General features: G+C 35.0%; 1 protein-coding gene across 5 annotated transcripts in view; it reads left to right on the top strand.

Annotated features, from left to right (window-relative positions):
- The window catches only part of KTN1 (kinectin 1), a 101388-nt gene extending 85955 nt beyond the window's left edge, over positions 1-15433 (top strand). For 3 of the 5 annotated variants that reach the window (XM_026480324.4, XM_026480328.4, XM_048220148.2), the window contains 10 exons: positions 2788-2868; positions 3646-3735; positions 3865-3957; positions 4899-4970; positions 5210-5293; positions 5450-5533; positions 7900-7983; positions 9671-9763; positions 10645-10765; positions 14952-15433. In XM_026480324.4, coding sequence (XP_026336109.2) covers positions 2788-2868; positions 3646-3735; positions 3865-3957; positions 4899-4970; positions 5210-5293; positions 5450-5533; positions 7900-7983; positions 9671-9763; positions 10645-10765; positions 14952-14956 — 807 coding nt within the window. In that variant the 3' untranslated portion in view covers positions 14957-15433. The remainder of the gene's footprint in view (positions 1-2787; positions 2869-3645; positions 3736-3864; positions 3958-4898; positions 4971-5209; positions 5294-5449; positions 5534-7899; positions 7984-9670; positions 9764-10644; positions 10766-14951) is intronic. The other 2 variants (XM_026480327.4, XM_026480330.4) reach the window with 1 other exon arrangement.
- Positions 15434-15642: the final 209 nt, after the last annotated feature.

Raw genomic sequence — 15642 nt, forward strand, 5'->3', positions numbered from 1 at the left:
CCTGGGATCGAGCCCCACGTCAGGCTCCCTGCTTTGCTGGGAGCCTGCTTCTTCCTCTCCCACTCCCCCTGCTTGTGTTCCCTTTTTCGCTGGCTGTCTCTCTCTCTGTCAATGAATAAATAAAATCTTCTAAAAAAAAAAACCAAAACAACTAATTTCTGTTTATTCAACTGATACTTCTGTTGTATGCTACAAAATGTACATAATATATATTATTTAGAGGAGCATAAACGTAGTTGGGCAAGACATATTTCTTAATGTTTAATAAACCAGTTATATTTTTAATAACTTTATTCAAAACAGCTTAATTTTATTTTATTTTAATTTTATGTATTTATACATTTATTTTTTATGTACGTATTTATTTTTAAGTGGGCTCCACATTGGGAATGGAACCCAACATGAGGCTTGAACTCATGATGGTGAGATCAAGACCTGAGCCAAGGTCAAGAGTTGGACACTTAACTGACTGAGCCACCCAGGCTCCCCAAAGTAAAACTTAATTTTAAATGATTGCTTCTAGTTTTAGGAACACTTTATTTTTAAATTAAATGTGTTTAATACTTTGAACAAGGCATTTTTCATTTCAAAGCTCAAGATTTTGGTCACCTGTTAACTTCTTTAAAGAAAGGCTTGAGGATAATACAGAATAGCTTGCTTTACTTGAGGTTAAGTGAGAGAGAAAAGTTGCTTTGATTCAGAGAATTAATTACAGTGAATATTTGAGGGCAGAGAAAGCCGGTGAAAGTGTATGTAGTTTCCTAAAATGGTGTTGTAGGTCTTTCTTTAAAATTTTATTTTAATGGAAAATTGCATGAACACTCAGAAGTAGAGAGAATAGTATCGTGAGCCTGATGTACCTCATACATCAGTACACAGTCTTGTTTTACCTCCTTTCATGTACTTCCTAGATTATTTTGAAGGAAGTCAAACATCAGAGCATTTCATCTGTAATTATTTTAGTATGTATTTCTAAAAGATAAGGATTCCTTTAAATGTCACATTAAAAATCCTTAATTTCATACATTTTGTCAGTGTATTTCTCCCATTTGTCATAAATTTTCAGTTTTAATGAAATAACAACCACTTGCTGTAGTTTGTTGTAATCAGGACCTAACTAAGGTCAATATATGATTGGTTTAAGGTGTCTCTTAGATCCTTTTGATTCCATGGATCCCCTCCTATATGTCAGCAACCCCCCCCCCCCCATTTTGGTTTGGTTTGGTTTGTTTTTTTGGAGAGGGAGAGAATGAATTTAAGCAGGCTCCATACCCACCGAGAGATCATGACCGGAGCTGAAAATCAAGTCAGATGCTTAACCAACTGTGCCACGCCCCCCCCTTTTTTTAAACCTAGTGGTTTCATATGAAATTCCCCAATCTGGATTTAACTAACTGCATCCCTGTGGTGTCAGTGTGTTCTCTGTCCTTTTTATATCCCATAAATTGGTAATCAGATGCCTGATGAGATTCACGTTCAGTAGTTTAGAGGTAGGATGGAGTGGGGCAAGACTTCTTTATGGCAGTGTTGTGGACTTCTGTCATGAGGTCTATGAATGTCTGCTTGTCTTTCTTTGGTCCACTGGAATGTATTTAGGCTGGCTGTCAAGTCCTTTTTGACAGAGCACTGCTGAACTCTCATAGCTTCTTTGCTTTGTGGTATGACAAGATGTTTCTGATTTATCGTTTACATTTTCTGCCCCAAACTTGGAATCCGCTGTATCTTCAAGGAGCTCTTGCCTCTTCTTTCTGTGGGTACTAGGTGTGGTATAAGTAAACTTAATAGCCTGTTTTATGTGTAGTCTAAGTTTAGCTGTTGCTCTCAGGTTATATCCACACACAGACTACTTTTAACTTATACAAGAAGCAACAATTCTTTTGTTAGCTTTGTAACTGTTGGGGTTACATTCAGGTTTGATCACTATAGATAATACTGCTATGGGTTCAACTGATGAGCCAACTTATACTGGACAGGCTTAAGGATATATTGTTAGTTCTAGTGCTGGTCATACATGAAGCCTAGAAAAAGACATTGCCATTCATCTATTTCATATTTTTTCTTTTGTGGCCATGACCTGTTTTTATTTCTTTATTCCTGCTTTTAATTTTGTTACTTAATGGAAATAAATTTGGGGGATTTATTTATTTGGCAGTATTGAGTTAGTGATTTATAATATCTATTCTTTAAAGACTGTGTAAGATCACCAGCATGAAAAATTCTTAGTGTAACAGACTCATTCTTAAAAGCAGTATTGACACTATAAATATTTATAAATCACCATAAGACTTGGGTGATGATATTTGGCTTTTGTTCATCCACTTGTTAAAACTTGAATATTTCTGCATGTAGTCTCTTATTTGAGAAATATATTGACTCTGCTACTTAAAGTGTAGCATTTTTAGGTTTTTAAAAATGTGAAGGAATAATTTATAATAAAACAGTGTTAATTAAATTTATTCTTAAGTTAATATAGTCAGTAGATATAAAGTGAATTTTATACATGAAGTAAAATCTTTTTACTGTTTCCTTTTGCTTTTGTGCTAAGCAAACCAGTATAGGAGAGATCTAAACTATATGACCTAGAGGAATGTTAACAGACTTAAATCAACTAAATCAGCTTTTCAGCTGACTTTTAACTTTTATTGAATTGCAGTATTTGAAGCTAAGTAGGATTTTAATAGTATACATTTAGTCTATAGGTTTTTTTCATAGTCATCTAATTTGCTTGTTTCAAATGTTTACCTATTTCATTTAGATATTTTTGGAAATTGTTTTTCTTTTTTACAGAGTTATAGTGAATGGTTGCGTGGATTTGAAAAGAAGGCAAAAGAATGTGTGGCTGAAACTTCAGGTTCAGAGGAGGTTAAGGTTAGTTCAAGAAATGAAGTATCTGTGTTGTAACCAGATGTGGAAGAATCACAATTCGTCTTTATGAGCTTGGAAAGATAAAGTATATATTATAAGTAGAATAATGACCTTTTGAGAAAGTATAAGATGGTGATTCATTTTGTATAAATTTTGATAGAAATGCTACAAGTCTCCATTGCATTTGATAAGTATACAAAGCTAATGTTTGCTGTTTCTTTAACTCTGTATCATAATCATTTCTAAAACTGTATATTTATCTCTTACTCTCTTTTTAGCCTGGGTTTAAAAAGTAAAGATCAGTTGAGGTAGGTAGGTAGAAACCGACTGGTTTGCTAAAGTATCCCCAAATACATCATTAAGAGTGTTCAGAACCTAGATGTGTTTTTATCTTTGCTGAAATTTGGAAAATTTTTTTGTATCTCAACTGGCATGAATAAAATCCTCTTTTTCCATGTGTGTGTAGCACAGGTGTTGTGACTTGACTTCACATGTGGTTCTGCTTTGATTTTTTACCATCCTGCTAAAGAGTGATAAGCCTATTTATTATAAATTGTGTGATGTATTTTGTAGTAATCAGGCTCAGGGAGTTTTTATTAGTAAAGACTGAATGACCAAAAAGGTCATTGAACTTGATTGTTACTTAAGAAAGTTTGAAATGTAGTGTCTCAGTATCAAACAGAAACCATTTGTCATAATATACCATTAAATACTGCAACAAATTTGAAGCACACAAAACTGGTAAAACTAGAGAATTTTTCTTTATTTCATTCTTTGTAGGTTCTAGAGCACAAGTTGAAAGAAGCTGATGAAATGCACACATTGTTACAGCTCGAGTGTGAAAAATATAAATCCGTCCTAGCAGAAACAGTAGGAAATGATTTTTAATCTACATTTTGGTTTATTTTTAAATTATTAACTTTTTCCTTAGTGGCTTGAATAGTTTATCTCATCATGAGAACATGAATTTTTCAAAACGACTTTACTTTTTGCCCATAGGAAGGAATTTTACAGAAGCTACAGAGAAGTGTGGAGCAAGAAGAAAATAAATGGAAAGTTAAAGTCGATGAATCACAGAAGACTATTAAACAGGTATCTAAAAAAGCACAGAGCAAGTAGTTCTCAGAGAGTGTGGGCCCTGGATCAGCAGCATCAGTAACCTGGAAACTTGTTAGAAATGCTCATTCTTGGGCCTCACCTGAGATTTTTCTGAATCTGAAACTCTGTGGGGACAGCAGTCTGTGTTTTAAAGAGGTTCCACAACTGGTTCTAATGCCCACCCAAATTTGAGAACCAGTGGTTTAGAGTATGACTGAAAGGTAGTGATCTAGAATGTAAAGTGCTTTGGAAGTTGTAGAACTACTATGTGATAAAATAAGGCAAAGAATTTGGGGTTCATAACACGCTTTGCAATGTTGATATGTGACCCATGATATAGTATTCAAGAAAAAGTTAATGATTCCTTCTCTTCATGTGTTCTGAATATTCTTGTGCATTCCTAATTTTTCTCCCATTTACTTGGCTATGTTAAAGAGTGTCATCTGTGTGGTAGTCATCTTTGTATGGCAACAAGTGGTAACTAGACTTACTGTGGGGATCATTTGTAATGTATGAAAGTATCGAATCACTATGATGTACATCTGAAACTAACAGGATATGGTAGCCAATTATACTTCGATAAAAATAAATTACTTGTTTTCCTGGGCCAACCTGTGCAGAATTTAGGGTTGCTGGTGGTATTCTGTCTTAATGCATTTGGGGATTAAATACAGCCAGTTATTAGTTGGTTGTTATGAAAAAAAAATAAGCACTTCTAGTTGGGCCTTAATATAGTATCATGCCAACGGGGTAGGTTTTGACTACAGTTTAAATCAAGTTAAATGTCATGCTCTCATTTTCAAGGTCTTTTAAAATTCAGTATGGCTTTAAAATGAGATGCATTTCAAAACCTCTGAAGTGTCTGATTAAAATTCTACAAGATAGAAGCTCTATATCCTTGATTTACTTGGTCATATAATTGTTTCACATTTCAGATGCAGTTGTCATTCACATCTTCAGAACAAGAGCTAGAGCGATTAAGAAGAGAAAATAAAGATATTGAAAATGTATGTTATTTCATCGCTTGACTTATAACCTATGGACTGATTTTTAGCATTAAGCGTTGTCTTAAGGTCTGTGTTTTAAAATTTCTTTAATGATGCAGTTGTTATGCTTTTAAGAATATCTTGGGTAGTGTTTGAGATGATACTGTGTTGTATTTGTAAGTGTCATAACTTTCCATTGTGGGGGAGCATCATGAATGGAATTCTTAAATGTGTTAACTTCTTCTTTGTTGCATTGCTAGCTGAGAAGAGAACGACAGCATTTGGAAATGGAACTAGAGAAGGCAGAAATTGAACGATCTACCTATGTTACAGAAGTCAGAGAGGTACTTAGAATTTTTTTGACCTTGCTTCTCAATTTAAATTAAGTTTATAATAGTGATAAAATATTTTAGTGTAAGTTGTTTGTGGCAGAGCTTCCAAGTAGCGTACAAAACATGGGCTATCATAAGATCAATCTTAAACTCTAAACTTCATTGCAGCTGAAAGATCTGTTGACTGAATTGCAGAAAAAACTTGATGATTCATATTCTGAAGCAGTAAGACAGAATGAAGAGCTAAATTTGGTAAGAAGCTTGTTCTCCACTGGGTATCAAGTAGGCTCTGAAAACACTTGTGTTGACATGTGGAGAAACCATCCAAACTTTTTCTCCTTGCTAATAACATCTTTAGCTTGGCATTTTTGTAAGTTTAAGATAATCTTCGTATTCTGATGACTCTTAAGATGATCTTTCTTTTCTTGACTCCTAAGACGATCCTTCTTTTCTTAGCTCCTAACAATGGCATGTTTGGCTTGCAACTCTTTTCCAGAAAAAAATTCATGTTTTATAAAACCTAATTCTTTGGGCAGCATTATTTTCAGTGAATAAAGAAGTGAAATAAATAGGTAAAGATTGGCTGAATTGTGAAGATTGTCTATTCTTAGAGTTATAGTTAACTGGACCTCTTGTTTTCTCACCTGGAAGGAGATTATTGAAGGTTGAAGATATGTATTCTTCATTCAAGGGCAATAATTCATTCCAGCTTCTTATTTTAACTGGTCTTTCTATAGATTATAAATAACAAAAAGCTTGTGAAATTCTTTATCATCAACATAACATTTAGAACATGGTAATTCTAAAACTGTAGACTTAAAGATGACTAAGGTAGCTAATGCTTTCTAATGACATAGAGTACCCTGTATTCTCCCATTCTTAGATTTTCTGTAAATTCACACTGATTCTGGCAAGCTTAGCTGGTAGATAAATATGACTATCTCGTTGTATGTTTCAAACAATCATTTTGTCTTCCTGTGACCGAGAAATTGTTATAACACATGACTAAATTGAAAGTATCTGAATAAACTAGGAAGATTATAGTTCGTTTTCTCCTTATCCCAAGTTAACCCTCCCTGTTCTGGAACTTTCTTCTGCTGTGTGTATCAAAGAAAACTTCTTAACTCACTCATTTGTGGTTGGTCTTCCGTGTTATGGCAGTGATTTATGGGAATGAGTTTTCAAGGTAGGGCTCTTTGAAAAGTACACATAGAGCCCACCCTCTTTATTTTTGAGATAAAATTTTGGTTTTAGTTTTATCTTCATTTTATTTAATTGAATCATTCCCACTGCTGCGTGTGACTAGTTTTATACATACGCTTGCCATATATTGCACAGATCAGGACTGTGATTATGCCATAGCTATAAGCCATAAGCCTTACTCTATAATGTGTTTTTAAAAAATCATTTTTAACTACAGTTGTTGGAGATTTTACTTTTAACTTTGATGCTTGGTAGCTCACTCCAACAGTAGCATCAAACCCATAGGATTATGGTTGAGTTCAGCCTAATGTTCTCTTTGTATTTTTGCCTCTCTACGTTAAGGGGCCATTTTAAATGGTTCTTGTTTCTTATTTTTGCCTTGAATTCGTAATCTTTATTTTAGTCTTTCTGTTTGCTCAGGATGACTTGCCACATTTTAAGATAAAATAATTTTGTTTACTTATACGTACATTGTATGTTTGGGAACCAAAGGAATAATTCTCTGATGTACTATATAGTTAAGTGAAAGAGCAGAAACTGAAGCATTTGGGTATTTAGATAGAGTTCCCCAAATAAAATTTCCAAATGGAATGTCCCTTACTAATTCTTTCTTCAGTTCAAAAGGTTAGTATCTTATATTTCTCCCTTTTGGATCTCTAGAAACTGTTTGGGATGTTATGCCTATCGGTGTGAGGCAAAAATCAATTAACTTGATGAGTTTAATAAGAAAGTTATTTATTGTCAGTGTAGTCCATTTTCCTCATTCATATTTAATTGGAGCATTTAACATGAGAAGAGGTATTATATATTGGCACTAGAGTTTATAGAACTTTACGACTGTTTGGACAAAGTGGTTCTTGAGAAGTGTATCTTAAGACATCGCTTATTGTATAATTAGGCCTGTGTGCTCTTTAGTGATGTTTTAAAGGATGATCAACGTTTAAATTTTTGAAGTTTTCATTTTACTGGATTTGTAATCTTCCATTCAATGTCTTTTAAAATATTACACAATTGACTTTAACTGTATAGGTCAGAAGGCCTTAAAAAACTAATCAGTAAAATTTCTGGCTACTTGCCTTTTAATTTAATTTAAATATGAATGAAGAACTTTATGGATAGTGACTAGTAATACTTTTAAAAGGCACATTACTGGAATGTGGTGGTTTTATTTTTACGTTTACAGTTTTCTACTCTGAACCCTAGTTTGTTTCTGTAGCTTTTCTTACAGTTAGCTTTCCAGATGGGGACCTGCACTGCTTAGCTTTTCTATACATCTGGTGCGGCATACTGGCTAATCCACTGTGCATAGTAACTGTTAGCCATCCCATTCTTTCTCATTCATTCTTGGAGAGGTCTCAGCGCAATCAAAGAAGGATGCAGATTAAGTTAATTGTAGTGTTCCTTTATTTTTACAGTTAAAGACACAGTTAAATGAAACACTCACAAAGCTTAGAACTGAACAAAGTGAAAGACAGAAGGTAGCTGGTGACTTGCATAAGGTAAGACATCGCTTGTCTTGAAGATGCCATCATCATGCTATGTTGTGGCTTGATTCTTAAGGAAACATACTGCTAATTCTGGATTTAGTTTTTTTACATATAAATGTGTTTAGAGATTTAAGCTGTTTGTTCTACAGTTGCCTTTTTGGAACTAAACTTTTTGGCTTTTTTTCGATTGTTAATTTGCTTCTTTATTTCAACACATTTATATAAGTAATTGCTTTATAAAGTATAGATTGAGTTTTAAATGTAACTGAAGGTACTCTTTTTTAAAAATTTGGTTACATCCATATATTGTTTTGTTGGGATTTTCTTATGTAGTTTTACAAAGTATGTTTCTTTTGATTTTTATAGATCCAAATTTTGTATAGATCTCTGATGTTTCAGAAATTTGTTCCTTTCATTTATTTCTTTGTGGAAATAAACTTTCTTAATCTCATATATAAATAGGGAGTTTTTAAGATTACATTTCTTGCTCCCTACATTAGGATAGCAAGTTATTTGTAATTCTGGTTTTAGATATTTTTAATAGTGCAGGTCACATATGCTTATATCACAGCTGCTTTAGAGCTATGGTTGTATTTGTGGGAGTCATTACCAAAACAAATATGTCACTTTTTTAAAAGTTGAAAGAAATATTTTTGTTTGTTTTGTATGATATAGCTTCTAATTGTTATGTAAAAGCCTAGGAATCCATGAAGAGTACATTTAGCATGATGAAAAAATAAGTGTAGGAATCCAGAATTGCTTCAGATTATTTTGGTGTTACTGTTACCAGTAGATAAAATGTGAACTCAGGATGTTTGTTTCAGAGCTCAAATGTAGATTCATGATACATTGTTAAGGATGAGCAATCTGACTTATCTTTGATAGGTGATTTTAATTTCTGACCTCTTGATCAAAATATAAACCATGCAGTTTTAGCCTAGCAGTGTTGTTTCTCAGATATTAAGGATATTAAACAGGTGCTCAAAGATACGTATTTGCTGTCTTATTTATGATTGCTGACGCAACAGTTGGAAGATGGTGAACTGCCCCATGTATGTAGACCACAAATACTGTGCAACACTTGGATTAGAAATCCACATAAATATTTACTGATAAAAACAGTTAACAAAATACTTTGTAAAACAAGCAGGTGTAAAATAGCAGGTATGTTAAAAGCCCCTTTGTATGAAATTTTCTGCCCAAATTTTCTGTTAGCACATTTATGTATACAAGAGGGATCTAAACAAGAGGGTCAGAGCAAAGCCACTATTTAGGATTTGTGGGGCATATATGGTTTCTCTCACATACCCTTCTTTGTGTGTGTGTTTAACACAACCCTTTAAAAATGTAAAAACCACTCTTACCTTGTGCACTGTACAGAAACAGGCTATGGCCAGATTTGGCTGATGCTTGAGCTAGACAAATGTTAACCTAAATATCAACTGTGGTTATTTCTTCTTTTAATTTCTTTATACATTTTCTCTATTGTGTGAACTTACTAAAACAGCATATGTTTTTATAATCTGGTCTGGGAGGAAACTGTTTTCATTTTGGAGAAAAAAACCAAATATATTGCCTGTCCATTGTATTTTGAGATGAGCTTTAATCTTGTACAAAATATGTAAGAAAATCACTCATTTTTTTTTCTTATAATACTCCATTGTTGTATTTAGAGGCTACCATATTGCTTTCCTTACAGGCTCAACAGTCGCTGGATCTTATCCAGTCAAAAATAGTAAAAGCTGCTGGAGACACTACTGTTATTGAGAATAGTGATGTTTCCCCAGAAATGGTATGCATTTTCTTTTACCCCAAATCTCTAGGCTAATTACCTTGTAAAGTATATGAAGAATAAAAATGTGTGAGATCTGTCTCTGATTTTAAAAAATGCCTTTGTAATGTACTTCCATCAGTTATGTTGCATTCTTACTGAAGGTTGTCTTTTCTTCCCGATCTCTTATCTCTGAAATGCACTGTTTTTATTAGTGTTTGTTTTCACCCCTGCTCAGTGAGGAGTCTGCTTCTCCATTTGCCTCTCCTCCCACTTGTTCTCTCACTCTCTCTCTCTCTAATAATAAATAAATAAAGTCTTAAAAAAAAAAAAAAAAGAATGTGTACTTTGTTAGACTGCCTGTGCTTGAATCCTGACCCTGCTACTTAGTACCTGTCTGACTTTGGACAACTTTCCTTAGCCTCTGTGTGCTTTGGTTGCCCCATCTGTGAGAGGCAGTGATAATAGTACCAATCCTGTAGGATTGTTGAAGGGAGTAAATGAGTTACTATATAAAATGCTTAGAATAGTGTGTAACACAGCAGTGCTGCCTACCACTTAGAGCTCAATATATGTGAACTTATTTTTACTGATATGAATGTGCTCTCCTTTGGTATCTGGCAGATTTTTTTTCTGAAAGGAGAAATGGATTTACAACTATTGTTCAGGGTCTAGATTATTGCCTTTGTTGGCCTAGTGACAGAACATAGCTTTCTTTGGTGCAACCTAGTTTGTATCACTAGATAGCAAACACTGTTTCTGTAGGTGCTTTTTGTTAATTTTTATGTCATTTTCAAGATTTTTCATGTTTGGATTTAAAACAGTAAAACATTTTCTGTTTTGGGTTGCAAATGCCTTTTCCTTATGTTTGGAGTTTTTCATCACTTTCGTCTTCTCTTTAGGAGTCTTCTGAGAAGGAGACGATGTCTGTAAGTCTAAATCAGACGGTCACACAGTTACAGCAGTTGCTTCAGGCAGTAAACCAACAGCTCACAAAGGAGAAGGAACACTACCAGGTATTAGGTAAGAGTAACTGAGGTACTGTTGTCTGTTTATGGGTAATTGAGAAAGTGTGTGTGAATGTATTTGTAGTGTAGGTTTACCAGGACTACAGGAGTTCTTGCTGCCCTACTGGAAGGATTCCTTCTTTATCTCTCTCAGCACCTGCAGATGACAGCTTTAGCTTTCTTGGAGTTTTATTTCCATCTCTTTCATATTTTGGTCTTGCAGCTTGGAGGGGGAAAACCTTTTGTTTTTGCCCCCTTTGACCTTCTTATAAAACAGACTCTCTTATGACTTTTACCTAGGTTTTGTTCATTGCATAATATGGGCAGATGCTGCTTTAGTTTATCCTGATCTGGTAAAGTATCTATGTGATTTTTTTTTTCCTTCAATGACTTGGTAAAATAAAATGACTATAATGTTTTTATGGGAGAAGATGCTGAATTGAAAATCAAGTCAGCACAATTTCTTTAAATTGGAAACTGAGTTTTACTTAAGTCTGCTTATAAGGTAATCAAATCCCATTTTTTAACTCCTGAAGTGAGAGTTTTTTTTTTTTTTTTAAAGATCTTATTAATTAATTTATTTATTTGAGAAAGAAAGTGAGAAAGTAAGTGAGAGAGCATGAGTTGGGGGAGGAGCAGAAGGAGAATCAGACTCCCTGATGAGCAGGGAAGCCCAATGAGGGGCTTGATTCCAGGACATGAGATCATGACCTGAGTTGAAGGCAGACGCTTAACCAACTGAGCCACCCAGGCATCCCTGAAGTTAGAGTCTTAATTGAAGATAGATAAACCTATCATTAACCAAACCATATTATGAAATTTTACTGCCCTCCAAATAGGTTAGGTGTCCTGGAAAAGTTGGGTGGATCACCATTTTGGTTATAGGGGCATTCTATCTCACTTTAATAGAATGATTGTCTTCTGGTCTGCCTTAACATAAACTCTCCTTTAAAATGCTATTTCAGGTCAGTTACCTCCACAAGATTTTGTAGACAAACCCAACTCATTCTTTTAACCTGTCAGCAAAAATAATTACACCTTAATCTTTTATCCTTGGTAAGCTGACCTCTCCATTGCCTGTAGTTAAACTTCTGTCACATTACCTCCCATATCCAAATTAGAAAATAATCTGCTTCCTGCTTCGCTGGTAACTTTTCCCCATGTCTTCAACCTTATTCTCTTCCCTGCACATCCTCCTCCAAATTTGGCAGGTGAAAAGGTGGTTGAGCACCAGCAGTGCAATGTGAGGAATAGAATGGATAGAGTGGGTTGTATGAAGATCGGGGTCTACTAGGCACGCGAGAACTCTCTTCTGTAGGCTCTACTGGCATTGGCAGTGAGAACCCCCTCCCTGCAGATTCCTTGGTTCGCACAGCCTTCCTTGTGCCCTTTAAATGTTTATTACCCAATTTTTAACTTCAGCCATCGTTTTTGCTCGGTATATTCTCCCTCTTGTGAACTAGTGACTTATTTATTTCCTTTTGTGGGAGCGGGGGTGGGAAGGGACAGAGGGAGAGGGAGAGCAAGAATCTTAAGCAGGAGCTCAGCGCGGAACCCAACGCAGGGCTCCATCTCACAACCCTGAGATCACAATCTGAGCCGAAATCAAGAGTCTGACATTCAGCCTAGTCAACCAGGTGCCCCTATTGTGAACGTTATTAAAACTAGTCCCTATGTTGGATGAGAAAACCAAAAAACCACTACTACCTGATGATTAAATTGGAAATACAGCTTGTTTAATCATTGAAATGTAAGTAATAGGTTAATATCTGATGTTGGAAAACTTCTTTTTAGTATATACCACAAGTACATATGAATCGTTTAATGCTCTACATATTTGATAAGGGAAGCACCGTTTTTAGAAGGCAAAAATGGGATGAAATGCAGTAATTTAGAGTTTTTTTCTAAATCCTAATATACACAGCATTTCTGTGAGCTGTATGGGTATGTGTATTGATCTTACATCCTTAATTTCTAAGACCTTAACCTTTCTTTTCTTTTGGAAGTCTTCCTATCTATCTCCTATCCCCCATCCCCCCAAAAAGAAGATTGTCATCCCTTCCCTTCCTTTGTATGAATTAAGATACTTTTTTTTTTTTTAAGCTTTGGACTAGCAACACTAGTACTTTTTAGTGTGTTTTTTTTGTTCCCAGATACCTATTTTTCCTTATGTTTAATATTTGCTTGTCTTCTAAGTGTTCAAACTGTATGTCTGACCATATCAGAAGATTTCATTACTCCAGCATCTTAGTCTGTTTGGGCTGCTATAATAAAAATCCCATAGACTGGTGGCTTAAATAACATTTATATCTGACAGTCCGTGCATGACAGAAGGGGCATGGGAGCTCTCTGAGGTCCCTTTCAGAAGGACACTAATCCCATTCATGATGGTGGAGTTTTCCAAAGGCCCCACTTCCAAATGCCATTACATTGGGGGGTTAGAATTTCAATATATGAATTTGGGGGGTGGGCACAAACATTCAGACCATAACACTCAGGTTCTCTTACCCTGGAACCAGTTTATGGAATCCTGTGGAGGGAGGAGGTTAATTTTACCAGCAGTCACTTCATGAGTACCCTTCTAAGCCTGAGCAGGCTTCTGACTTGTGGTCATTTGCTTAATCTTCGCAACAACCCAAGGCAGTGGGTAGGTAGGTGGTGGTGGTGGTGGTGGTGTTGTTATTATTATTATTATTATTTTTATTCCCCCTTTACAACAGACCCACAGAAGTTCTATAATTTGCCCAAGGTCATGCAACTAGTAACTGGGTGAGCTGGGATTTAAATTGAGGTGGTCTCTGCCCAGTACCTACGCTCTTAGTCAGTATTTTTCTTCTCTAATTCAGGCATTATGTGCCCTGACCTCTTTTTGTTGCTGCTTTTTTTCCTTCTCATTCTGTCTAATCCTTTGTTGCCAGCCTCTTAGAGTTTGTGTTGTCAATTCTGACTTTTTCCTGAAGTTGGTATTTTGTCAGTAGTGAGTTGGAGAGGCTCTAAATGTTATCCAGAAAAAATTGAGGTGAAGGTTTGTGTGTGTGTGTGTTTTGTATGTATGTGCTCTCCCTATTCCATGTGACAAATTTTTTTATGATGTAGTCGTCTCTTGTTTCTGAAAGAAAGATGTTCTTTTAAAGTGGTGTTGAAGTATAAGGATTAGTGTTCCAGATAAAAACTAGCTTTTATTTCTACACTTTACATTGGCTATCACATAGCTCAGGTTTTCATTTTCTGTGGTGTGTTTACATAGCACTTAATAGTGTCCCATACCATTGGGCTGTGTAGACTTTCTGATCCACTGTTAATCTTGTTTTTAATTAGCGAACGTGATAGCCAGTGATAACTTTGCTTTTCACCTTCTCATTCTTTTCCCCTCAACTTTTTATTTTGAAAAAGTTCACATAAAAGTTGAAAGAATAGTGCAACACTCACACATGCTTCACATGCTTCATCTCTTTCCATGTATATACGTATTTGGTTAATGTCAGACTGTTGGAAAGTCACTTTCAGAGATGACATTTTATCCTAAGCACTTGGGTATGCACCTCTGAAGAACAAAAGCATTCTCTTATAAATCCCTAGTACCACTCTCACATCCGAACAAAACCAGCAATTACATACAATTATCCATTATTAAATCCATGTTCACGTTCCCCAGTTACACCACAAATACCTTGTTAGCTGTTTTTCCCAAACCAGGATCCAGTCAGAATTTATATGTTGCATTTTGGTTAAGTCTTTTTAGTCTCTGTAATGACTTTTGAAGTTTAATTTCTTACAGTCATTTTACCTGACTTGGAAAGCTTCGCATGACCTCAGAAAATTTCTGTCTGAAACTTTATTCATGGAGGAGAGTTGTAAATTTCAGTGCTCGTCACCTTATTAGCTTTATATTTTCTTGAGTAGAACTAATAAAACTGGATTTCCAGTGTTCTCTTAAATTTCCTAATAGTATTTTCAAATCCCCACATTATTCTGTTTGGTCCTGAGGTTTTCACTCATATTTTTAAATCCACCTCAAAAGCTTCTGAATCCTGTGATTTCTCTCTCATTTTTGATTACAATTAGTATAATTGCTTTGATCCTAGTTGAAAGAACCGTACGAGATCAAATAGAATATGTATTTTTGGTGTTTGACAAGTGTCTTCGGATTGCCTTTTGTTTCTTGTTTTAAAATGAATTTCTTTCTTTCTGATTTTTTACAGAGTGAAGTAACTGGGAAACTGTTCATTCAAGGATAACAGAAGGCATTGTATTATATTTTGCCAAATTAAAGCCTTATTTATGTTTTCACCCTTTCTACTTTGTCAGAAACACTGAACAGAGTTTTGTCTTTTCTAATCCTTGTTAGACTACTGATTTAAAGAGAGAAAAAAAAAAAAGCCAACTCTGTAGACACCTTCAGAGTTTAGTTTTATAATAAAAACTGTTTGAATAATTAGACCTTTACATTCCTGAAGATAAAATAAACATGTAATCTTTTATCTTATTTTGCTCAATAAAATTGTTCAGAAGATCAAAGTGGTAAAGACAATATAAAATTTAACATTTTAATACTGATGTACACTGTTTTACTTAACACTTAGGGGAGTAACTGCCTCTGACTTCAAGAAAACACTTTTTTGTTGCTAATGTAATCCGTTTTTTGTAATGGCGTCAGCAAATAAAGGGATGCTTATTATTCAGACTTGCTCTAATTTTCATTGCGCTTTAACAGATCTCATTAGCAGTACAGATCAACATAATTTAGAACACAGTTATTAATTGCAACGCTTGGACAAGGTAAGGTACGTATTGTTACTCATACAACTTCTGTAAGGAGAGTTCTGGGTCTTCTGAGTGGCTCCGTGTGGTGTGAACTGGGTCGAACAGTGCTGTGCGCTACAGAAAGGACGA

Source organism: Ursus arctos, unplaced genomic scaffold, assembly GCF_023065955.2.
Source record: "Ursus arctos isolate Adak ecotype North America unplaced genomic scaffold, UrsArc2.0 scaffold_25, whole genome shotgun sequence".
NCBI lineage: Eukaryota > Metazoa > Chordata > Mammalia > Carnivora > Ursidae > Ursus > Ursus arctos.